Below are 26,746 nucleotides of genomic sequence, written 5' to 3'. Positions count from 1 at the left end.
TAATAAGAGATCATTTAGAAAGGTTATGGCTGTAAGGTACACTAGGAAGAAGAAGAAAGAAAGAAAGAAAGAGGGGGAAGAGGGACAAAGAGAGAGGTGGGAAAGAGAGGAGGAGGAGGAGGGGAGAGAGAGAGAGAGAGAGAGAGAGAGAGAGAGAGAGAGAGAGAGAGAGAGAGAGAGAGAGAGAGAGAGAGAGAGAGAGAGAGAGAGAGAGAGAGAGAGAGAGAGAGAGAGAGAGAGATACTGTAACCAAGCTCAGAAATTATATCTTGTAGCAAAGAACCAATGGGGTTGATGGATATTTCATTCTAACACTGTTCTTACATCAGTGAATATATTTTTTAAAAATGTATAGCTTCAAGCTGAGGGGCCCTAATAGGAGGATTAACCTTTTTTATGGCACCCTTAGCTATGGTATGAAATGTTGATTGTCTTAACTGAGAAAGTTGACAGACAACTGATATGGCACAACTTTATGTTTTCTTTAAAGATTTTTATTTATTTTTATGTACTGTATTATCTTCAAGGTTGATTTAGGTTCTTTTTGAATAGAGAAAATGCATCAGTGAGGAAACCATTAAGAAAGTCTATTAACCTTTTCTGTCCCATGTCTGCCAAAAGAGAGAGAATAAATACCTCTATAAGAATAATGTGACAACAGAGAATATTAATGTCAAGTATTCCAGGCGCTTTACATTCGGCTTTCAACCTGCAGCACTGTGTCATCATCCACCTTTGTGTAATTTAAGCTATTTAGCACAACCTGTTTTGCCTGTGTTACTACTATTAGAGATATTAGCTCTGTCAAATCAAGCTATATTAAAATTTTGAGTACAAATTTAATGATAAAGGGGAGAGAATGCACGGCCTCAAACCTAAACCCTCCTTAAAAAAGTAAATTATTTCTACTAAGATATACCTTGTGGCTGTTTAAAGCTTTTAATAACCTGTTCCTACCTATCTTAACTAATACAATATGGTGAATTTGTTTCTAATTATTATTTATGAAAAAAATTATGAGCCTTCTTTTAGTTAACCAGTTAACTATACTGTACAAAACTGATGGCCTAGATCAGGGGTCAGCAACCTGAAACAGTGAAAGAGCCACTCGGAACCGGTTCCCTCACAAAAGGAAAAACTGGGAGCCGCAAAAAATGTGCGCACATGAGTGTACATGCGCGCATGCGCAGAACAGGGTTTGACTGAAGAGTGGAGCCAAGGCGAGATATGCACCTACCCTGCATATTTGAATTGATTGGTTGAACTTTTTTAGTCCCACTTTTTTTTTTGGACTGCACATGGCAGAGGACTGGGAGCCGCAGGAGACGGCTGAAAGAGCCGCATGCGGCTCTGGAGCTGCGGGTTGCAGACCTGTGGCCTAGATTGATCTCAAGACTTCTGTTTTAATCTAATGTTTGCAAAGAAAGATACTTTGGGGAAAGGGGAAATCAATTGAAATTAACATATGGAATATAGATTATAGAAATCAATTGTTAAAGATGGTCTTATAAATGTTACCCAGACAACATACTGTTTACAAATTACTGAATGATTTATGCTATGTTAAAAAATACCAATAAAATATATACAAAAAAGGAATGTCAATCTCCTTCCATCTATTATTGTCAATTAAAACTTCTGCATCTAAAGCCCATCAAAAGCGTTCCCCAAGTCAGAAGCTACCTTATTTATATGAATTCAAGGTCATGGTCCTTTTCTATAATATCAGATTGCACGAAGGCATTTTTTCCCCAATATAAGTTAGAGTCTAACACTAGCATAAAAGTGACCTTTGGCAAGAAAGGACACATTCTTCATACCTACGCTCCTTCTCAGAATAAAGACGAAAGATTCTCTGCAGGAAGCTGCCCGCTCTCCAGACAATTTCTTTCATGAGAACAAGTAATAGGACAATTTTCACACAAACACCATGCCTTGCTTCAGTACACTCTTTCACACTAGGTTATTTTTATTCCAACAGTCAATTTCAGGAGAAAAGACCCACAAAGTTGTTCCAAATCACTGAATTCTTGGGGGGGGGAAGTCTACTGTACTGTGAACCTGAATCACTTAAAGAGCAAATGCATGAAATGTCATAATCTATCAAAGAAGGTAGTGACTTCTGAAATGAACGCTCTGTTGATGAGATTCAATCTGAACTTTGAATAGCCTAAATTTCAATTTGGCTTTTTTGCTATGTAGTGATATGTAAAGTTTAAGCAAGTAGACTATTTGGAAATACAGACATACAATGAAATATTTTCTCATTGATGCACAACAAAATATCCATATAATGATTAATGCAATTGTTTTGTTTTGTTTTTTAATCCCATTTATATCCCGCCCTTCTCCGAAGACTCAGGGCGGCTTACAATCTAAGCACAAATCAATGTGCTTAGCAATAGCCTTAATTATATGCCTGCTTATTAGGGCTTTCGCCCCCCCCCCAGCGGCATTATTACAAAGTCAGCTTATTGCCCCCAACAATCTGGGTCCTCATTTTACCTACCTCAGAAGGATTTGAAGGCTGAGTCAACCTTGAGCCTGGTGGGACTCGAACCTGCACTAATTGCAGGCAGCTGGTGTTTTTATTATTTAAATTATTACTACAATCCATCCTTCCAATTTCTCCCTGTTAGAATCTAACAAATTCTCAGTGGCTTGAAACAGAATAAAATTGTTATGTTACATACAAAAAAAAAGTACAGACACCGACCCCCCAAAATTAAATATTTAAGCTCACTGTAATTATTATTTGTTCATATTAGGACACAAAGCTAAGCCTGCAATTCTGCACACATTTATCTAAGAATTAGTGGTATTTAATTTAAAAACACTTCTGAGTTGAGAAATAAAGGTCTACACTCTTAATTTGTTAATCAATCTGCAGTTATTAGCAGTCTCTTAAAAGAGTCATCTGGTCTTTCCTTAAAATATATATCTATAGCCTGTAAAAGCAAATTGTTTTCAATAGCTTCATTAAGAGTGCTCTCTAAATTTATTTTAACTTATAAACTGGATGAAGCATTCACAAATAGAAAAGAACTCTCCTTTTTCAAACCGAGGAGCACCTTGACTACTGCTTTATATTACTGTCAGAAGCCATAGATAAGCAGCAATAAATAAACAGTTGTTCTAATTCCTTGCTTTTCATACATATGTATAAATATTATAGGATGATATAAGAGAATCAGCTTGCTACTATAACTCAGACTAAACCTCTGAAAAAGCATATTCAACCAAGTCAAGGATGACAGCTTAATGTGGTGGTACACATTTTGTGTCTGTTCACAGCCACTTCAGAATATATTGTTACAGAAAGCAGAAAGGAAAAATGATTAAGTGCATAATGCTTAAAATCATATAACATGTTTAAGGATAAACCTGGGCTAACAAAAGATAATTGTGTAGTTCATGTAAAATCTACATCCAACTAATTAAAATGATTTGTGGCCTAATGTATGCTCTGGTTCAGAGAACATGATAAGACAATGCGGACACAAACTGCCTGGCATCTTAGCCTGGCATGAAGCCAAGTAAGGTATATTATTTCTTCTATCTACTGAGCTTTCTAAAGGATGAAACTGTTCTGACTTCAAAGCCATAGTCATAAACACTTCATATGGTGTTGTCTGGAAGCATAAAAACATAATAGTTATGCAAAGACTGTAAATGAATGAATGAATGAATGAATGAATGAATGAATGAATGCAAAGCACTAGCACGTTATTCCATTTAAGTGGACAGCACCAATTAAAATAAGAGAGCTAGGATCATGGAGGACCTCAGACAAATAAATAGAGCTGGAAAGAAATGAAATATCATCATGGCTCTGCTCTCTGCCATCAGAGATTGTTGAAAGTCAACAATATACCATTTTAATCTCTACAGCCATCAGCATTAGAGGCTTAGGACTGAATCTTAAACAAAAAAAACTACATATAGACACTTTTGGTTAGTCACGTTACTGAATTCACAGATGACAGGAAGCCAAGATTTGATTAACCATGGCATGCTGAATTTGCCACAGTTGGCCAGGCTCACAAAACATGTTAAATCATCAGCAGTTTTCATTACAGAAAATAAAAACCGCAATAGGGCTTGCAACAAACAATCGAACCAGCCACCGTCTAAAGCTAGCCCATCCAGCAGCAACCAACTCAAAACAAATGAGAAAAGTTTATGCCCTCTGGATGTGTTTACACAGCCACTTCCAGAATCCCTAGGTTGAAGGACCATGCTCTTTGGGGAAATGGAAATTCATTTAATCTTCTGAAAGCTTTTAGATGCAGAATGGCTATAGTCTAAAAACTATGTCCTATTTTTATTGTTTAAATTGTTATAAGACCCTTTTTAAATTGTAATAAGACTCTTTGGTGTGTTCTTGTAAAGACTAACATTAACTACTAGCCTAAAAATACACAACAAAGACCTTGGAATTATAAACCCTGGAAAAAGTTTTAGTAAATTTCTCTGAGTAGAAATGAAATATGAAAAGAGGAAAAGAGGAAGAGGGAGGAGGAGGAGGAGGAGGAGGAAGAGAAGAAGAAGAAGAAGAAGAAGAAGAAGAAGAAGAAGAAGAAGAAGAAGAAGAAGAAGAAGAAGAAGAAGAAGAAGAAGAGCTCCACTGAAATTAGCATGATTTATTTCCAAGTAAAAATGAATAAAAATACCTTGCGTATCATGTAATTTCACAACTCTCTTTAAATAGGTACTCATACATTTTTACATGCTCATCCCAAGGCCTTTATATACATTCAATAAATAAAAGTGGCATATTAAGAAGATGCTGATTTGTGGCACAAGGAAGAAACAACTAGGGATAGTTAATACTGTTACTGAAATGGTAAACACAGTTTAATATTTGTTAGATCTAAACAGCAAAAAAGTAAACGATGGGCATAAAAGTTTAAAAGGTTCCCCTCACTACAGAGAAACAAATATTACCAAGGACAGAAAAAGAAAAAAAAATGAAAAATGATATTTTTAGTGAAAGAAACAGTTATAATGTGCCCTTGAGAAACTACGTCAATATTTAAGAGTGTCCAAAAATTGTTAAAACAATGAGGAAGGTTAAAATAAGTCATGAAATTAGATCAAGGAGAAACACAGGGCTTTTTTTGTCATAGAACGCCCAGAACAGAGTTCTGGCACCTTTTTTGGATGGAACCTTGTAGGGTAGGCAAGGCAGGTTGTATGATGTGTGTGAGTTCCAGCACTTTTTTTTTTTTACAAAAAAGCACTGGACAAACTGCATTAACAGAGTGCTAGAATCAAGATCACGTGAAGTATTAATACCACTTTAAAATGCCTTGGTAAGGCCACACCTGTAATACTGCATCCAGACTCTAGAAAGAGTACAGAGAAGAGCAACAAAGATGATTGGGGGACTGGAGGGTAAAACATATAGGGAACGATTGCTGGAATTGAGTATGTGTAGTTTAATAAAGAGAAGGACGAGGGGGGAAATGATAGCAGTGTTCCAATATCTCAGGGGCTGCCACAAAGAAGAGGGAGTCAAGCTATTCTCCAAAGTACCTGAAGGTAGGACAAGAAGCAATGAAGGGAAACTAATCAAGGAGAGAAGCAGCCTAGAACTAATGAGAAATTTCCTGACAGTTAGAACAATTAATCAGTGGAACAACCTGCCCCCAGAAGTTGTGAATTCTCCAACACTGGAAGTTTTTAAGAAGAGACTGGACAGCCATCTGTCTGAAATGGTATAGGATTTCCTGCCTTAGCAGGGGGTTGGACTAGATGACCTTCAAGGTCCCTTCCAAGTTTATTGTTGTTGTTACTGCTTCTGCTGCTGCTATTGTCCAAAATAGCAACAGAACTTTGAAGACACAGGTAAAACTACATAAATTTACCATAAATTTAGTAATAGCTGCATTTAACTTCCATCTCAAACATGAGGAAATCAATATAATATTTCATTATTTAACAATACACTTTAGCACAGGGAATGAAAAATAATATTTTTTTAAAAAAATATTATTTGAATAATAATATTTGAATGGAGGAAACAGCAGAGGAACCACAGATTTCTGTTCTTCAGCATTGGACATTAGCAGGGTTTGCTGAAAATTAGTTCATCAAATGTGACAGTCCACAGATTCTGTCTCTTCCATATATATTCAATGAATTTATTCTTCAAATTTTGATTCTTGTAAAGCTTTACCAGGACTATCTATGTGCATGATGGAGGTATCAGTTTTGGAGTGCCAAAAATTAACATTTTGTTTTCCCCATTCAACAAAATGTTGTGATACTATCTCTATGATACTTAGGTGTCTCTTCATTTCTCTCAGCTCTTCAATAATCCAAGGAACTGCAAGAGATCTGAGAGAGGGAAGAGGTTGTATCAGGGCAATCCCATCAAGTACCCTTATTTCCTCATTATTCCAATGGGCAACTACAGTCTCAATCAAACTGCCCACCAGAAAATTTTCCAACACTTTCTGAGTCCATTAAGCACCTCACACAGATAAATCTAATAAGTACTTTTCCTTTTCTGCAGAAATCAGAGTGATTGGTTCATGATAAGAACCAGAACTTGATGACCTCCACTTTCTAATCATGTTGTGTCTGCTCTGAGACCAAAAAACAGATCATGTGCATAAGGTCCCCTTGTGAGTTGGTTATGTCCATGGTTGTCATGGTGACCATGAACTCTTATCAACCTATTATTCTATCTGTATTGTTCCAGTAAGCTTTATCCCATCATAAAAGACTTACTATCTAAAGATCATTTTATGAAGATAACAGAAATGAGTTTCTTGCTTGCATTTTCTGATTAAGAAGGAAGAACAATTCAGTCATGATGGCAATGCATTTACACAATAACTAAAATTACACTAATTTACAGAAACATAAGGAGTTTTCATGCATCGCAAAAGCCTTTCACACTTTTTAAATATACACTTGGTGTTTCTGTTGCAAATTTAAAGAACAAAAGCCAAAGCATGCTGTCTATAATAATGACTACCCCTTGCAAATGCAATTGTTGACATTCTGACTATTACATTTTACAGCTGGGAAAGAAAGACATTGTAGTAATTAAACATAATACTCTACTGTTAATACAAGCATGAAATGCACCACCTGCTGGCTCTTATCTTTACTGTGTCTGAGACATACTACACAATTCACTGTACAGTAATACAAGAGAACTGGAAATTTTGGATTTATAGAGAAGATTGAATATTGGACATGCTTGACAAACACTATACTGCAGTGGCTATCCAATCAATGATAGAAAACAATCAAGATGTATCAAATTATGTATTTCTTCCCTTCCTGTTCAGGTTATCCCAGAACAATCTATGGACTTCAAGCGTAACTCTGTTGGATTTCAAATATTACACTAGCTTTTAATAAGCTATTAACCACATTTCAATTTGTGAAAGACACAGGATGCCAGGCAAGAGAAAATTAACCCTTCTCTCCAAAATCCAGGGCAAGAGTTATTTTGTAGGTTTTATGTCCTGAGAAAACCCTGACAAACGGAGAAATTGAGGAAAGAGAGCAACGGAGATATCACCAACTTCTCCCACTCTAAAACATACCTATGACAAAAGTAGAGGCCTATTTCAACAGCTTAATAGAGATAAATCTTGAAGACTATCCAGAAGTTACAGTTGGTTCAAAATTCAGCAGTTTTGCACAAATCTAGAGTTGTGCATGTGTCACCCCTTTTGTAGGAGCTGCTCTGTTGCTGGTTTGCTTCTGGTTCCCATTCAAGGTGCTGGTTATTTAAAGCCCAACACAGGTTGGAGCCAGGTTATTTGAAGCTCTGTCTCTATTGAGTTCCATCTGCTTGGCCCACCAGGCAGGGTATGTTCTGGGTCTATTAGACAAGTACATCTAGTGAGAACAAGATGTGATGGCTCCTGCTCTGTGGAATATTGTTCCCACCTTGATGCTTTTCTGGAATGCATAGAAGATGTGGTTCTTTCAGCAGGCCTGGGGATACAGAGCTGGTCAAGTGGCTGGATTGTCTTTGCTGCCACCCTGGGATGGGGAATTTATGATTTTTTGTACTGTGGGTTTTTAATTTTGTAAGCTGCCCAGAATCACCAGTTGTGAATTGCGTGGACATATACGAAGGAAGGAAGGAAGGAAGGAAGGAAGGAAGGAAGGAAGGAAGGAAGGAAGGAAGGAAGGAAGGAAGGAAGGAAGGAAGGAAGGAAGGAATCTGGATGTCCCGTATCTAGTTTATCATGGAGATGCCTATATAGTAGTGCACAGTGCTTTTTTTGTAAAAGAAAAAGGTGCCGGAACTCACACGTGTCATACAACCCGCCTTGCCTACCCTACAAGGTTCCATCCAAAAAAGGTGCCAGAACTCCGTTCTGAGCGTTCTATGAGAAAAAAAGCCCTGGTAGTGCATATTGGAAAGCTCACACTTCAACAAAGCATCAGCAGTGGGATCAGGTGTTGAAAGTCTCCTGAATTTCCTGGTTATATATGAAACCACCCTTAGCCAGAAATCATATATACTTAAAGGGATAACAAATAAGAGGAAATTAAACTTGGTGAAAATGGAATCCTTAATATGAAGGTAAGGTCGATGTCTGAACAAATTATTTGTTTCTGCAAATGACAAAAGTGTTTATGGCATGAAGAATGAGACTACTTGAAATACTTGGCCTTTTAGGACAGCCGTCCATGATCTCAGAGATTATATAGAGACAAAGTACTTTTTTCCCCACACAAAGTCATAAGTGCTGTGCTCCCCGATCACATGATCACATTTTGGACTATGGTAACCAGCTGGTTGCAGTGTCCTGCAGTCATGTGACAGTAATTTGCAACATGTTTTTGGTGATTCCCAGTGCTTTTTCAGAAATGGCAAAAATGGCCATTTGTGATTATACATCCACTTAACTACTATGTAATTCACTTAATGACTGCAATGACTTGCTTTACGACCATTGTAAAAATAGTTGAAAAATTGATACCTGATAAGGATGCCTGCTAACAATCACAATGACTTAGAACCAAAATTGAGAGACAAATTGTGGTTGTTAAGTGAGAAGTGCATGCATATTCTTTTCTAGTATCTTATCGCTAGAGCCTTCTCACAGAATTTTAATGATCAGTATGAATTAATATACAAGAAAAACAATTATCTTTCCTCAGTGTCTATAATACTTAAGACACATTTATATGTTACTGAAGGCTCAGAACATTGTTTTCCTGTCACTGTGAATTTTCTCTCTCTTAGTAGGACTAATTTTAACAGAATAACAGGGTTAGAAGGGATCTTGAAGCTCTTCTAGTCCAACCCCCTGCACCTGATAAAAACATTTCATCTAATGTTTGGTGTCTAATGGTGTGTGTGTGTGTGTGTGCCATAAAGAAAACACCAACTTTTGAAGTCATGTACTTCTTGTGTCTTCTTTCAGAAATAATTATTTGAAACACAAACTGAAATGTAATCATATTTAGTTTAAATTAGAAAGCCTAATTTAATAGGAGATAATGTGCAAATCCTTTTCTTACAAGAACATAGAGCAATTTGTCACAAAAACGGCAGACCAATTTACATTATAATGGGTTTCCTTATCATTTCAGAGTATAATTGTTTAGAACATTTTGATACAGTTACAGCAAACACCCCACAGAGAGAGATTTTCAAGTTGTACCTAAGAACTGCTGACATTTATTACTGACTGCATAAATCTCTGAGACTGTATGTTAGATGTTAATAAAGATCATATGAGATGTAGAAGATTACAGTCTCCAAAATAATAACATCTTCGAATCCATATGCATTTGGCAAATATAAGTATTTTTAACACAAACCAAAAAGGAGGCAGTTCTAGCTGTCGGATGCGTAGAAAGTAATCTGTGAAACAGATCTGATTCCCAGTGCTACTTGGCAACAACATTTTAAAGCAAGAGACATCAAAAGACTTGTTTATTTGAAGAAAAAGATGCATGTTGTCAAAACTTGAGGCAAATAGATATTTAAATATTCATAGGAATGTGATGCTAGACTTAATGCATACATGGGAGATATCTTCCAACCTTTAATATGGGACAAAATGTGTTTGTAACATGAGGGAAATATATAATTACATACGAATTTGCATATAGCTGGGCACTGTTCTGCCTGAGCTCATGTACTTCATCCCTGGGATACATTACTGCTGGATAGAGCCTAAGCACTAAAGAGATGAAAGAGGAAATTGTTTGGCATGGCATTTTTGAACTCAAACTGTTGTCTGGAGAATGAGCTAACTATTAAGGATAGAAAAAGGATATAGTGTACTAGAGCCATTTAATTTAAATAAAGCATAAGGATATGCTGGGTGGTGTGGTGGCTCAGCAGTTAGGTTTCGAGACCTGAGCACCAGGTGAGAGGGTGAGCTCCCGTCCTCGCCCCAGTTCCAACCTAGCAGTTTGAAAGCATGCAAATGCAAGTAGGTACCACTTAGGTGGCCACATGACCATGGAAATGCCTTCAGACGGCACTATCTCAATGGCTTTGAAATGGAGATGAGCACCACCCCCTCGTGTTGGCAATGACTGGCAGAGTAAATCCACAGGGACCTTTTTTTTATAAGGATATGCTAAAATATGGAATTCTTTGTCACAATTAGAACTTTGTCATTTCATTGCTCTGTATCCGCAGACTATCAATCAAGTTAGTATTCAACCGTAGACCTAATTGGCTTGTGAGTCTGTGAAAACTAAGGCAATATATAGCTTGCTTGCTTGTCTTTATACTTACGTGCCATCAAATCATGGCCAACTCTAATCAACCTTTTTTTTTCTTCATGATGATCTGTAAACCTGGTCTTTCAGGTTTTCCAGTGATACCCTTTTCACCACTGTAAACATCCAGTCAGATAGGAGAAAATACGTGCAGTGCAATGCATGTTCAGCAGCATATTCTGGCTATTGGAATGGCTGGCTAAGAGGTTCAGAGTGATGGGAAGCATTTCACTGATGATGTGCACTGATGATGTTACCTAGTTTGATAATGAGATGTCTGCAACGAAACAACCAAGCTCGGAGAGCACCAAGGACCCTGCAGCATTTGACGGAGGATAATTGTGGCATCTCCTAGCCTTGACCAGATGAACGGTCTTGCTTCTATAACTTAAAGCAAAGCCCAACTGCCTCTTCTTTACCCAAGGTAGATGTGTGTAAACTAAACCTAAATCTTTTGGGTTTTTTTCATGAAAATATGAGATAGAATATAATCAGAAATAAGCCATTTTAATTTTTTCAACAGTTGCCGATGATGTACATAATGAAATCTTTATTCCTCTCTACATTCTTTTTCTAAAATAGGTATTGGAAAACATTAATAGTGAATACTCCAGAAGATAGGCTTAAGATACAGAAGGATCTGGACAGACTCGAACACTGGGCACTATCTAACAAAATGAAATTCAATGGTGAAAAAAGTAAGGTTCTACATTTAGGCAGGAAAAATCAAATGCATAGGTATAGTATAGGTGGTACCTTGCTCAATAGTAGTAACTGTGAGAGGGATCTCGGAGTCTTAGTAGACAATCACTTCAATATGAGCCAGCAGTGTGCTGCAGCTGCCAAAAAAGCCAACACAGTGCTAGGCTGCATTAACATAGGGATAGAATCAAGATCGCGTGAAGTACTAATACCACTTTACAATGCTTTGGTAAGGCCACACCTGGAATACTGCATCCAGTTTTGGTCACCACGATGTAAAAAAGATGTCGAGACTCTAGAAAGGGTACAGAGAAGAGCAACAAAGATGATTAGGGGGCTGGAGGCTAAAACATATAGGGAACGGTTGCTGGAATTGGGTATGTGTAGTTTAATGAAGAGAAGGGTGAGGGGTGACATGATAGCAGTGTTCCAATATCTCAGGGGCTACCACAAAGAAGAGGGAGTCAAGCTATTCTCCAAAGCACCTGAAAGCAGGACAAGAAGCAATGGATGGAAACTAGTCAAGGAGAGAAGCAACCTAGAACTAAGGAGAAACTTCCTGACAGTTAGAACAATTAACCAGTGGAACAACCTGCCTCCAGAGGTGGTGAATGCTCCAACACTGGAGGTTTTTAGGAAGAGACTGGACAGCCATTTGCCTGAAATGGTATAGGGTTTCCTGCCTGAGCAGGGGGTTGGACTAGATGACCTCCAAGGTCCCTTCCAACTTTATATTATTATTATTATATAAATAAATAGTATCTCTTGATACTTTAAAGCTGAATGCATAGTAGAACTTTGAAAATGTTTCCCCCCACCCAGCCATACATCCAGGCTCCTAAGAAATTTAATTTTAATATACAATACTAACCTACTTCACATATGCTAAGCCATGTTTTCTGTAACTGTAATATTCTGAATAAATCACAATAAATTGTGTTTATACAACAAGTTTACAATGACCAACTTATAAAAATGAAAATACATGTAGTCTTCAATTTACAGCCATTAATTTAATGACCGTTCAAAGTTATCATGGGGTTGAAAAGAGTGACTTATGACCGGACCTCACACTTACGACTGTTGTAGTGTGTACTTGCCGTGGTTGCCGCATCCTGGACCACATGATCACCATTTATAATTTTGCAAACTGGCTTCTGACAAGCTAAGTTAATGGGGGAAGGTGCATTCATTTAATGACATGATTCACAATACTGTGATGATTTGCTTAACCTGTTAAAAGTTTGTAAAATTGGACACAACTCACTTAACATTGTGTTTTAAAAGATGGCTTTGCTGATATTTAACTTTATTTTTTCATTCCACTCTTTTTTTTTTAGCCTTTCATTCCTTATGTAGAGACTTGGCCTTGCCTATTTGGAAATATAGCTCTTCATATATTTAGCTCTAAGTTGCAAGTTGCACGATTTATGCACGGTCACTCATGCGCTCGTGTCCTCTCGTCTGGACTACTGCAACGCTCTCTACATGGGGCTGCCCTTGAGGACTACTCGGAAGCTCCAACTGGTACAGAATGCAGCCGCGAGAGTGGTGTTGGGAGCCTCCCGATACTCCCACGTTACGCCTCTGCTCCGTGAGCTGCATTGGTTGCCAGTTGTCTTCCGGGTGAGATTCAAGGTACTGGTAACGGTATTTAAAGCACTCCATGGCATGGGGCCGGAGTACCTCAGGGAACATCTGCTGCCGGCATCAAGCTCCCTGCGCCCTGTGCGTTCCCACAGAGAGGGCCTCCTCAGGGTGCCACCGATCAGAGAATGCCGATTGGTGGCCCCCAGGGGGAGATCCTTCTCTGTGGGCGCTCCGGAGCTGTGGAATCAGCTACCGGTTGAGCTCCGGATGGCGCCCGATCTTCGCTCCTTTCGTCGCGATCTCAAGACATTTCTGTTTGTACAAGCCGGCCTAGCCTGAGGGGGAGTGTTGGGGTTATTTTATTTTTCGTTTTTTAACTTTTCTGGGGGTTTTTAGTGTTGTATTTATATTGTTTTTAACTAGGGCAATTTGTTTAATCTTATTTTAATGTTTGTATTCGCTATTTTATTCTGCCCTGTGAACCGCCCTGAGTCCTCAGGGAGAAGGGCGGTATATAAATGTTATTAAATTAAATTAAAATTAAATTAAGTGTTAATTTAATATATTTTTGCACACAAATGTATCTATCTCAAGATGATGAACACTATAAAAATTTTAAAAAGCAAATTAATATGTCAGAAGAACCTCAGCAGGTTAAAAGAAAGCAGAATAATCCTATTTAGGAGGACAATGATTAGAGATTCATTATTGTGAATTTACTGTGAGTTATATATTTAAAGACGCGGTGGCTCAGTGGGTTAGGACGCTGAGCTTGTCGATCAGAAGGTCGGCAGTTTGGCGGGTCGAATCCCGAGTGCCGTGTAACAGAGTGAGCGCCTGTTACTCGTCCCAGCTTCTGCCAACCTAGCAGTTCGAAAGCATGTAAAAATGCAAGTAGAAAAATAGGGACCACTGTGGTGGGAAGGTAACAGCGTTCCGTGCGCCTTTGGCGTCTAGTCATGCCGGCCACATGACCACGGAGACGTCCTCGGACAAGCGCTGGCTCTTCAGCTTTGAAACGGAGATGAGCACCGGCCCCTAGAGTCGGAAACGACTAGCACACATGTGCGGGGGAACCTTTACCTTTACCTTTTTATATATTTAAAAGGCAGAGCCTCTGTTGCTTTTTTTTCCTCCCCTGCAGAATAAAAAAAATAATACTGCTGCTCTAAAGGAAAAGAGCAAAACAGATTCTCCCAGGAGAATCTCAGGATGAAAGAGATTCATAGCCAGATATTTATTTTAGTTATCGCCATCCTGCACAGCGGAGATAAGAGAACTGGTCGTCATCTTACTGTATCATTTGTAAGTCTGCAGAAATGCTGGCAGTAGGACTTTAGTGTATCTTTGTTTGCAGGTAAGTTATCTTTCTACAGATTTGAAATAAAAAAAAATGTTGCTGGGACAGAAAAAGGCAGTGAAGGAAAGAAAAAGAGGGGGAGTGAGTTTGGATTTTTCTTTCAAAGATGAATGCTGGTAGGTGAAAACACTTTCACTTGGCAGTCAACCAGGAATGAAGAGGCTATTCAAAGTCCACCTGACACTTTCATGGTGAGAAATTAAAGAGAGTTTATTTTTTTCTATACAGTTCTCCACTAATGTGCAACAGGTTAGTGTTGATGTCTAGTTAAGGGTTGTTTTTTTTTGTTTTAATTTTTTAAGTCATTCTAGACAATAAAAGAAGCAGGTCTTCTTTAAAATCGTTATCATAACTGCCCCCCAAGAAAACTGCTTGTACTTGTATAAGGAATTGAGCTTGACTTCAGTTTCTCTTTACCTGTAATGTTAAAACATCTTCCTAATTCATTATGGATTACATCTTAAATGTTAATAAATAAAGTACAATTTTCTTAACTAATCATAAATAAATATATATGAGATTTATTTAACAACAACAAAAAAAAAACTCATGGAAACCACTTAAGGACAACTATTACATAGTAGGATCAGAACTCCAAATAGTTTTATTTTTGGATAAGGGTCTATTAAAATGATGAAATTTTAATAATGTAAGCTAACCATAGGCAACCTGTGTGAGTTGGTGGCCCTATAAATGTATTTAACCAATCAATCAACTGACCAATGTTTCTTCATTTTCACAGGTGTAAACTTCTAAAAAGAAATGTGCTATGGGATCTTTCAGGTTTTTCTATAGTCCCAAACCAACCTCTCAGAATCCTAAAGAAACCTATTGCTCTTAGTTTCCTTGTACAGAATTTCTTAGGTCTTAAACTAAATGATTGCAATAACTAGGCTTGTTGAATAAGCCAAAGTGGTCTATTTCTCAAACAATGTGCTTAGACACTGTGCTAAACTGGAAGCAAATTGTATTAATTTGCTATGTAAAGGCAAGCATGGAGTGGTTCATACATCAATTTAAGTTATAAGATATATGGCTTTGTCTATGTGATGTTTGCTTAGCAGGTTTTGCATATCCAGCAGCTGTATTTCATAAACTATACTTATGGCCTAAAGTGACTATAAATCCAGTCCTTATATTTATTCAGTCCACTAGTTAATGGACTATTCACTACGTAGTGTGATATGCAATGTCAATGTGCATCTCGCTGTTCCTGTTTAGCAATATCTTTATGTCCCTACATAAAACTTGCATTTTTAACAGATTATATATCCATGAAATATAAAATAGAAAGTTTGAGGAAAATCTGCATCAGTTATTGCTGCTGTGAATATGATGGTGATTGGTCACAGAATCAGCCAGATATTTATTATCTGTTCACAACAATGTGAAGTCATAGCTACCAGGTCTTTAACAAATATTGGCCTTCATACGGATCAAATTCTTTCCAAGAACCTAGAATGTCTTAATGTATCAAGATATCATATGTACAAATTGAAGGAGTGTGGCCTTTTTGTCAACTGCAGATTTTCTAAGTGCTATCCAAGATTTTTGGATATGGCATCCATAGCCACTAATATTTCCACATTAATTATCCACACTTATTTTCTTTTCAAACAGTTAAAGCTAGTGTATTATGAGCAACAATTTGTAATTATTATATAAACAAAAATGCATAATCACAGCTGCCAGTTCTTAGTAGTGCTGGCTTTCATAGGAAGTAACTTCAAGTTAATGTATAGTGTGTGTGTGTGTGTGTGTGTGTGTATGTGTAAATTTTTTTGGATGAGCTGTCACTGCTGTGACTACTGCCTGTGGATGGCCTTGGGTTAGGCTGAAACAGGTAATAAGATTTGTCCCATGTTTGGGGCCTAGAAAGGTATTCTAAATACTTTACAAACACTTCACACACACACACACACACAGAGAGAGACACACAGAGACACACAGACACACACACACACACACACACACACACACACATATATATATATGTATATATGTATAAAATATGTATAAAATTAAATGCATATCAGCCTCCCTAAATTCTTTGTTAGTAATTTACACAAATATATGAACTGTCCGGTGTGACTACAGCCTGTTCGATGGCCTTTGAGATAAGGCTGAAAACAGGAAATAAAGATTTGCCCCATGTTTGGGGCCTAGCAAGGTAATCTAAGAGTTAACATATGACACAAATTTCTCCCCTTGCAAAAAGCTAACAAAGCGAGAGAGAACCTGTGGCTCAAGAAGTAAAAACACTGCCTAACGTGCAAGCAGCCCAGGTTCGAATCTCAGAAGGGTATGACTGACTGATGAAGACTAATGAGTCAGAAATGCATATCAGCCTCCCTAAATTCTTTGTTAGTAATTTACACAAATATATGAACTGTCCGGTGTGACTACAGCCTGTTCGATGGCTTTTGAGATAAGGCTGAAAACAGGAAATAAAGATTTGCCCCATGTTTGGGGCCTAGCAAGGTAATCTAAGAGTTAACATATGACACATATTTCTCCCCTTGCAAAAAGCTAACAAAGCGAGAGAGAACCTGTGGCTCAAGAAGTAAAAACACTGCCTAACGTGCAAGCAGCCCAGGTTCGAATCTCAGAAGGGTATGACTGACTGATGAAGACTAATGAGTCAGAAATGCATATCAGCCTCCCTAAATTCTTTGTTAGTATTTTTTTGGCTTGCTAACAAAGAATAAAGGGAGACCGATATGATCATTTCAAACTTATTTGTTCTCATCAGTCAGCCATACCCTTCTGAGATTTGAACCTGGGCCGACTGCATCTTAATATATATATTCCAAAAGCAGGGCAGAAGTTAAGACCTTGCACTTGCATATTTATTGTTGCTTCACATATTTGAAAATTATGTTTGACAACTTGACACTTTAATTTTTTTTCCAATCCAATTAAGCTGTTGGAAGACTCAATTACTACATTACATGGGTTGGGAACTCTATGCAATGCCCTCCATCTTATCCCTCTTTTATTTCCTATTGCTTTTTATTAACAGAATTGAGGAACTCATTAGGAACCTTGTTATCCTTAACTTTGCCTTCCTCATTATGACAGACATTTTACCTCTGCTGTCTTTAAGCACCACCTCATTTAGTCCAAAATTATTCAGACTATGAAAGGAACAGTGTATGTTCCATTCACTCCTCAGTTATATGTGTGAGAATAATCTTTTATATGCAGAATCTTTTTATATTCTGAGCGCAAATGACTCAGACAAAGAAATGAGACTCAGCTCCATTGCCTCAGCTCCATTGCCAAGTCACTGGAATAGTTGGCCTAAAAGCCATACAAGAAATGCCAAAAATTCTGAACTAGAAAATTTGCTATTAGGATTTCTTTTAAGGGGAAATATTTACAAATAAATACACAGATATGGTGAAATGAGTATTTTCATAAGGATGCTTTTGTAGCCACTACTATAGTGACTATTTATATATGTTTAGCCCAGTCCTCATATTCATCATATTCAGCTTTCCAGCTCAATTTGGGATTACATGAATAACAATTTTCATCAGGAATTTGCCTGACATAAAAATAAATAAGGATGAGTTTATCTTCAGTTTTATTTTTAATAGTTAAAAAAGAGCATCAGCAGGATCAAAAGAATTATTCTCCCCTCCTATATGATGATCCTTCAATAATTATTCATAACTGTTCTGTCTGAAAAGGAAAAGCAACAGACTGAATTTCATATCAACAAACAATGTGATGGCAAACAAATATTGAAGCAAAACAAACAGGTGGTTTATATTACTACACTGTTATCAGAATCCATTAACTATAACAATAAACATAGGTACATTTATAGAATGACAATCATGATATTGAAGAATATTAAGAACAATATTCATATGTAATGTATTTTAAAGTGTTACCAAATAATGACAGTTTTAGTACACATTATTTGAAAATGTTTGCTTTAAATTAAAATTTATTCAATAAATTGGTAATGGTGTGCTGGTTAATTAAAACCTCATTTAGCCAAAAAGAGAGAAAGATCTACCATACACCCTTGTTTAAACCTCCTACAGGTATAATGCCAAAGCTGATCATCATGACTGCTAGTTATAGATTTTATAAATTCTAGAATCAGATATTTGTTATTCGTACTTTTACACAAACTGATCTTTCATTTTACAAAGCCTCCTTTCCATGAATATATGCCTAATTATAGACAGGCTACAAACAGAAAAAAAGATGTCAGAATTAACATTTTGATGCTCTTTTATATGGCTGCAACATTCCTGTAGTGCTTCATATTTATTCTGATATAACAGTAATGTACATTTTCCATACATTGCTTTTGTTTTATGTTTTTTTTAATTAAGAAACCCCATGTACTTCCCAATCCTAAACCTTCGAAAACCATCCAGCATTGCTTGACAACTTTCATTTGTGAGTCACAATGTTAGGACAACAGATAATAATTTCACACTGACATGTTTGGATTCAATAGTTCATTCCACCTTCAAACTACATGGAGGAGTCTGATCTTTGTGTTATTCTCCCCTGCCACCTGTTCTACTCATAGGAGTGCAAGAAAACTAAAGGCATTCTTTTGTGCTCATTGCAGTTTATCTGATTAAACAGAGGCCAAACTAAAGTACTACATCTGGTTTGTTTAAATAAAATATAATTAAAATAATAGAAGTTTAGGTATGGGGCAAACCAAGTGAGAATCAACAACAGAAGCAGATGTTCCTAATCTCTTCACATTCTCACCTGAAGTGAGAATGCCTATACGTAGCATAACAGCAAGGTCACCATTTCACACGCAATGCTTTCAGTGAAGCAGTTGCTATGTAAATTTCTAATAGCTCTTGTCCATTTGAAGTCTTCCAGCAGAATGATTAAAACATTACTGCACTGGATGAATATTGATCTATCTGCATGGCTGAGAGATCACATGTCTACTTGACCATGTGGCCATCTGTAAAGTACCACAAATGTCTCACATGACCAAAGACAATTATACATCAAGTCAATAAGATCCCAACAAGCTTTTATTTATTGTTTCAAACTTGCCAGCCATCCTAATGCTTTCTGACAAACTTTTCATTTCTCTTTTTTCCCCTTGTGTGACAAGTTCCTTCTGTGTCTAATCACACCACTTGGCCAAATAATGTATTATTCTATTCCAGTCTAGTCTAGTGTAATTTAATCTTATTCTATTTTTAGTTTTTCACTATGTTTTTACTTGCTCTTGTAAACAAAGATAGATTATTTCTTCTCCTACCCACAATTGATATTGCAAAATAGGAAGCAAGCCAGGAGCCACTGTTATCAAGTTCTGATCATTAAGAATATCAAATGGAACATCTTTAAGAATACTTGTGGAGTTTAATCAATGATTTACAAAGAATAACTTAAAGTGATCGTTCTTTAGCGGTCAAACACACCATAAGTTATTTTTTTTAAAAAAATGGAACTGTTTTGATTCTTTAGAACCGTAGTAGCGAACCTATGGCACATGTGCCACAGGTGGCACGCAGAGCCCTCTCTGTAGGCACGTGCGCCATTGCTCCAGTCCAAGACCTTCAGCTGGGTTTTATAAAACCTTTTTGCCGTGTGCAAAAAAAAAAAAAGGTTCAATCAATCAATCAATTTCAACTTGATTGATTGAACTTTTTAGTCCCACCCAGTCTGCCATTATCACCAAAGTCACGCCCACCCAATGGGCCACGCCCACCCAATGGGCCACGCCCACCCGGCACCCAACGATACATAACTGGGTTATGGGTTGCAGTTTGGGCACTCGGTCTCTAAAAGGTTCGCCATCATTGCTTTAGAAGCTTACCTCTTGGAGAACCCTCTTCATTTTCAACAGCAGTGTTTTTACTGCTGTGCAGTCTTGCATCATCAGACGGAAGGGCAAAGATTCTAGACCGCCACCTTCCTCCATGGTTGTGAAAGGCCATTCTACAGAAGGGCTGATGGCTAGCTGGTTTACACAAGGACATCGTGCTTCCCCTCGATCCACTTCCTTGGATAACTTCAGAGAAAGATTCCTGTAAAGAGATACCATCCATAAATTAGCAAGCAATGCCAATGTGCTTCTTTTTTTTTAAGGAAATGGATTAAAAAGATGAAGCATTGTTCAAACCAAGGCCTATTAACTTTCCCTACCTTCAGCACGCTGATCCATAAATCTGTTCCATCACAGTGATTTCTGAAGAACTCGAAAGCAAGTTTCTATACTCAGCCCATTATTTACCTATTTAAACCTTAGGGCAACATCTCAATTAATCAGGAAAAGCTATAAAACTCATGACCCTTCAAGAACTTTGAGAAAGAGAAACTGAATCAGATTCATAGACAAATAATGGAGGCAATAAATTCCAAAATTAAAGAGCAAAAGAAAAAAAAAGGAAAAGAATAGAAATAAGGTAATGCAGACAGAAGAGAGAGAAAGAGGAGGAGCTGCAAAGGGTTAATTACAAACAAGAATATTTCAGCGCACATAAGATACTGAACCATGGGAATTACTTTTCTGTCTATATGCATATTCCTTGTGAACATTTTGGTTCTAATTTTTCTAGTTTTTTTCTCTCAATAAACTCCTAATATCTGCCTATATAGCTGAACCTTTTGAATTATGCTGTCAGTTTGCATGCAGTTTGTTAGGCATATGGTGATAGCCTACATAGTTGGGTTGAAAATATATAAACTATGATGTTGTGACTTTAAGATGTTAATTGGCCAATGGGTGTGTAAGTGTTCTCATGGCCATAAGAGGGAGCTAGGAACGTAGCTTCTCTCTCTCTGAATTCACTGCTCTCTCTACTATTACTGTTTTTGCTGTACTGTTGGTTTACTACTGTGATAAACCTGAACTGTGTATTGACCTCTGGACTGGTAAGAAGACTTTGCATTTGGAATACTCCTTGGACTGTTACTATTGTGTATGACCTGGACTGTTTCTTTTTGACCGTGCATTTTTGTTTTTACACCACCTCAAAAGTAAAGTACTTTATGTTTTCACAACTCAGTGTACTCTTGTGGTTACTGTGTGACTCTTACTGCTCTCAGTACCCTTCCTTGTCTGTGCAACTCCTTGGTAGCACAAGGAGCCCTCTGCACAACAATTCCTAACACAGTTTAAATATATACGGTTTTCTTGCCTGAACCTCACAGTAATTATGCATAATTAATTCTTAATCATCATCAAAAAGAACAATTCTGTTCATGAACACACTTGCACATACTAGAAAGAATCCTGGTTTAGTTTGCATCCTCTATTGACACAAGACACCATTACACAGATAGATACTGTATACTCAAAATCACGATCCTTTCAAAGTTGTAACTAACATAGCATTAGCAGAGAAAATATAAAGTATAGTACTATATATTCTTAGTGTATTCCACCCCGGGCTATGCAAGCTATTGTTGGAATAAGTAAGCACAAACCACATATATAACAACAAAGTCAGAATGAATTGTGAAAATAGAATCAACTGCACAAGGGTGAAAATGGCACTTCTGCAATCTCCAAAAGTTTTATTATGATCTCACTGGATGTAACTTTGAGGACCTGTCACAGAGAAGAGAGGGTTGACGTATTCTCCAAAGCACCTGAGGATAGGACAAAAAGTAATGGATAGAAACATATCAAAGAGAGATCCAATGTAGAATTAAGAAGAAATTTCCTGTCGGTGAGAACAATTGATCAGGGAAACCACTTGCCTCCAGAAGCTGTGGATGCTGCATAACTGTTAGTTTTTAAGAAGAGATTCAACAGTTTTTGTCTAGAATGTTCTAGACAAATCTCCTGCTCCTGCTGGTAAATATTTGGTCACTCTTGTGTAAGGAAACTGACCTTGCTTGTTGATTCTGAACTATAACACTCAGCAGTCCAGGTAACAAGCACAATGGTTAATAATAATAATAATAATAATAATAATAATAATAATAATAATAATAATAATAATAATAATAATAATAATAATAATAATAATAAGAAGAAGAAGAAGAAGAAGAAGAAGAAAAAGTAGTAGTAGTAGTAGTAGTAGTAGTAGTAGTAGTAGTAGTAGTAGTTGGAAGGGACCTTGGAGGTCATCTAGTCCAACCCCCTGCTCAGGCAGGAAACCCTATACTATTTCAGGCAAATGGCTGTCCAGTCACTGAAGCAGTAGGTGTGAGCCTAAATGGACTCCAGAAGATGGTAGAGGACAGGAAGGCCTGGGGGAATGTTGTCCATGGGGTCGCGATGGGTCGGACACGACTTTGCAACTAACAACAACAACAACATTTGTATTAATTAAAATATCCACAATTGCCAATGTTAGAATGTTAGAATATTTTCTTGAACACAGTAATTCATATCTCATACTAGGAATAAAATAAGTGAGCTCATTGCATAAAAGGAAAATTGGGTCAAGCATTTGTATGAAAATAATGTTTACCTTGCAATTTGGAATCAATGCCTAAATAAGAGTAATGGCTGTGTATAGAGTGTAGGACAAAAACAACATGAAATAAAAACAGCATATAAGGTAATATAAAAATAGCATATTGCTATAAAGGTTCGTTAAAATGGGCTTCAAAAGATGGAATGTTTGGAAAGCAGTTATATTATTTATACGTGGGGTCAAGTTGGGGTTGGAGATGATTATGAACATAGAAATCAGAAACAATAAAAAAGTGCTTTCCTTTCTCCTTTCACACAACAACTTCCAAATCATTTTGAGTTTCTCATGGGGAATTTCAAAGATAAATCCTCAATAAATTAAAATTTGAAAACATGAAAGTATTCAGTAATACAGTATATCATATTGTTGAGGTATATGGTGGATGTTTTATGAATGTTTAAGATTATGATAGAAAAGTAGGTTAAAAAATAGAAAACTAGTTCCACATTTCCTATGAAAAAGGAAGTATTCAAAAGTTTTATCTAATTGCTGAGAATTTCTAACATTTATAATATAATTTATAATAATAATAATAATAATAATAATAATAATAATAATAATAATAATAATAAGAAGAAGAAGAAGAAGAAGAAGAAGAAGAAGAAGAAGAAGAAGAAGAAGAAGAAGAAGAAGAAGAAGAAGAAGAAGAAGAAGAAGAAGAAGTTGGAAGGGACCTTGGAGGTCATCTAGCCCAACCCCCTGCTCAGGCAGGAAACCCTATACCATTTCAGACAAATGGCTGTCCAGTCTCTTCTTAAAAACTCCCAGTGTTGGAGCATTCACAACTTCTGGAGGCAGGTTGTTCCACTGATTAATTATTCTAACTGTCAAGAAATTTCTCCGTAGTTCTAGGTTGCTTCTCTCCTTGACTAGTTTCCATCCGTTGCTTCTTGTCCTGCTTTCAGGTGCTTTGGAGAATAGCTTGACTCCCTCTTCTTTGTGGCAGCCCCTGAGATATTGGAACACTGCTATCATGTCACCCCTCGCCCTTCTCTTCATTAAACTACACATACCCAATTCCAGCAACCGTTCCCTATATGTTTTAGCCTCCAGTCCCCCAATCATCTTTGTTGCTCTTCTCTGCACTCTTTCTAGAGTCTCGATATCTTTTTTACATCGTGGTGACCAAAACTGGATGCAGTATTCCAGGTGTGGCCTTACCAAGGCATTGTAAAGTGGTATTAGTACTTCACGTGATCTTGATTCTATCCCTCTGTTAATGCAGCCTAGCACTGTGTTATCTGATCAATTAATGAAGAAAAAACTGAAAACGCAAGTAGCATCCTATTCCATTATAACATCAAACAGTGAAAAGCTAACATCACTTTTTTAATGTTGTTTATGTTAATTTTCCACTTTATGGCCTGTTATGGAGAAAACCTAATGTTTTTAAGAGATGTAACTTATAATACATGAATAATTTATTCTTTTTCAAAAGCCTGAAAACCCTTAATTTTTCTTTTTCTCTGACTTTAAAAAATTATTTCACAAAAGCATTAATTAATCCAAAATGCTTGAAACAGTGCAAACCATCAAAAACAACTGAATGTTCACCATATATTTGACAATTCTATAAATAAGTGACAGAACAGTTTGAAACAGATTCAAGTGGAGGAGTGTGTGTTTGTGAATGCATGCATGCGCTTGTATTTGCTTTGTTGTCTATAAAGCTAGAGCAGGGGTGTCAAACTCAATTTCATTGAAGGCCGCATCAGCATTGCAGTTGCCCTCGGGCGGGGGAGGGGGAGGATGGGTGTGGCCAGGGTGGGCACGGCCTACTGGGTGGGCATGGTTGCAGTGCGTGTGACCTACTGGGTGGACATGGCCAGCTCTACTTCATTCTCAGCAAGGGTGCCTATGGGGGCCTGAGCAGGAGTGGGACAGATCTGAGGGTCTCTGGCAGAAGGAGATGGGACTGAGGAAAGTGCCAGGGCATGGTCCACTGGAGGAGCCTCACTGTTCCTCTCAGGCCATGCTGGGGGGGGGGGGCTGGATGGTGGCATGGAGGTCAAATGCCCAGCCCAGCCCTCAAGCACCCGTGGCACTAAGCCCAGCCCCACTTCCCCAAGGGGGCGCCCAGCTGCACTTACCTCCTCCTCAAGGCTGCTGCTGCTGTGCTTGCTCTCCTAAGCCAGGTTGCTCATGATGGCTACAAGGGCAAAGTCAAGAGGGCGGCCTACTCCCTCTCCATGTGAGGAGACCTGGCTTTGTATCCAAAGCTTCTTTAGCAATAGGATGGGAGACCCCCCCCCAGGATAAGCCAGGTGGGGGCAAGGGGATGGTGAAAGGGCAGCAGGACAGGACTAAAGCCGGACTTCCCTCAGACCCTCCCCTTCCTTCCTTCCTTCCTTCCTTCCTTCCTTCCTTCCTTCCTTCCTTCCTTCCTTCCTTCCTTTCTAAAAACAGAGTGGTGGGAAAATATTTGAGATGAGGGAGGGAGAAAAACAGGCAAGAAATGCAGCTGGGTAAGTGTCATCCTTTGTGAGGAATGAGGAAGTGCACCATCGCCTGGAAGTGGCCAGCACATGGCCCTCGCCTACTTCACATATCCAGCTTGGTGGGCTCTGGGGGAGGGGATACCATGAGCAGTGTGAGAGTTGATGTTATCTGTGCAATGCTGCCCAGCCCCCAGCCTGCCTGGTTTTGGCAGGCAGGGGGGCAGTCTCCTCACAGTGTGGTGAGGCTGAGCCGGGTGGCACGAATCTGAAGAGAAGCCCAATGCTGCTCAGCCCCTAGCCTGCCCGAAGTAGGCCGGGCCATGTGCTGGCCACTTCCAGGCAATGGAGCATTTCTTTATTCCTCACAAAGGGTGATACCTCCCCAGCGCGCACCCAGGGGCAGTGCCGACATGGCAGGGGCTGGTCCCTCGCTGTTCCCAGATGACCTTGTGGAGCTAAGACTGAATGTATTTCAGCATAGATGACCACCACAAAATTGTACATTTGCTCCTGGCCGGACCTGGACCAGAGACAAGGCAGCAGGGGCTGTTCCCTCACTGTTTCCAGGATGACTTTGTGGGCCACATGAAACCACTTCGCAGGCAGGATCCAGCCCCTGGGCCTTGTGTTTGACATGCCTGAGCTAGAGGCATATTTTTCTTCCCTTCAAATCTATATTACAAATTACTGTAGAAAGGAAAAGAATTGAAAATCACATAGTGGATCCTAGATTGGTTAAAAAAAAGTGTAAGAATGCATATAAAAGCAGGAAATAGAGAAAAAGTGTGCAGTCAAGCAGAAACTTCCACCTGTGTGCAAATGCAACCATCCCTGATCTTTTCAGAAGACAGCGGAAGAGAGAAGGGAAATAAGGGGAAGGGAAAGATTGTTCTCAGTACCACAAAGCTGGCTGTAGCAATTTTAAAAATCCGGAATAAAATAATCCTATTTAAAAGACGGATTGAGACATTCTTCTTTTTTGTTCCACAGGTTTCATTCATACAGGTGTTGCAAAAAATGAACAGGCTTATCAATTAATAGAATCAAAGCTTAATTTTCAATCAAGATGTTGAGAGACAAAAAACAATAAACTACTTAAGTGTGTAAATTAACATTAATTGCTTTCTTTTTTATTACTCAAAAGCCACAGTTTTTACTATTTAACTCTATAAAATCAGAACTATAGCCTGAAACAAAATGACTTGTGTACACACGAATTGTTTTACGATGGTAATATTTTGTTAGGTGCTTGCATATTATATATACTTTGTTACGTTTTCTAGTATATAGGATATCATTGTTAAGCTTTATTTCCCCCCCCAAAGAAATACAAATTAAATTCCCAAAAGGGCAGGGGCGGGGGGGGGGGAGGCAATATGCCGCTGGGAAGAGTTAAGTAGAGGCCAGTACATTAAGGCAGGGGAAGTGTGATGTCCTGGCTAAAAACTCTTATGGTCTTGGCCTAACAGTAGCAACTGGGACTACTGGAGCTG

At 38.1% G+C, this 26,746-nt stretch overlaps 1 protein-coding gene across 2 annotated transcripts in view; it reads right to left on the bottom strand.

The window, feature by feature from the left end:
- Positions 1–26,746, bottom strand: part of CCSER1 (coiled-coil serine rich protein 1) — a 768,384-nt gene that overhangs the window by 434,250 nt on the left and 307,388 nt on the right. For both annotated transcript variants that reach the window (XM_081332934.1, XM_081332935.1), the window contains exon 6: positions 20,202–20,412. In XM_081332934.1, the coding sequence (XP_081189060.1) occupies positions 20,202–20,412 (211 nt within the window). The remainder of the gene's footprint in view (positions 1–20,201; positions 20,413–26,746) is intronic.

This window comes from Vipera berus (assembly GCF_964194415.1).
Source record: "Vipera berus genome assembly, chromosome: 7".
NCBI lineage: Eukaryota > Metazoa > Chordata > Lepidosauria > Squamata > Viperidae > Vipera > Vipera berus.
The sequence above is the reverse complement of the archived record's forward strand: the minus strand, read 5'-3'. Positions and strand labels throughout refer to the sequence as shown.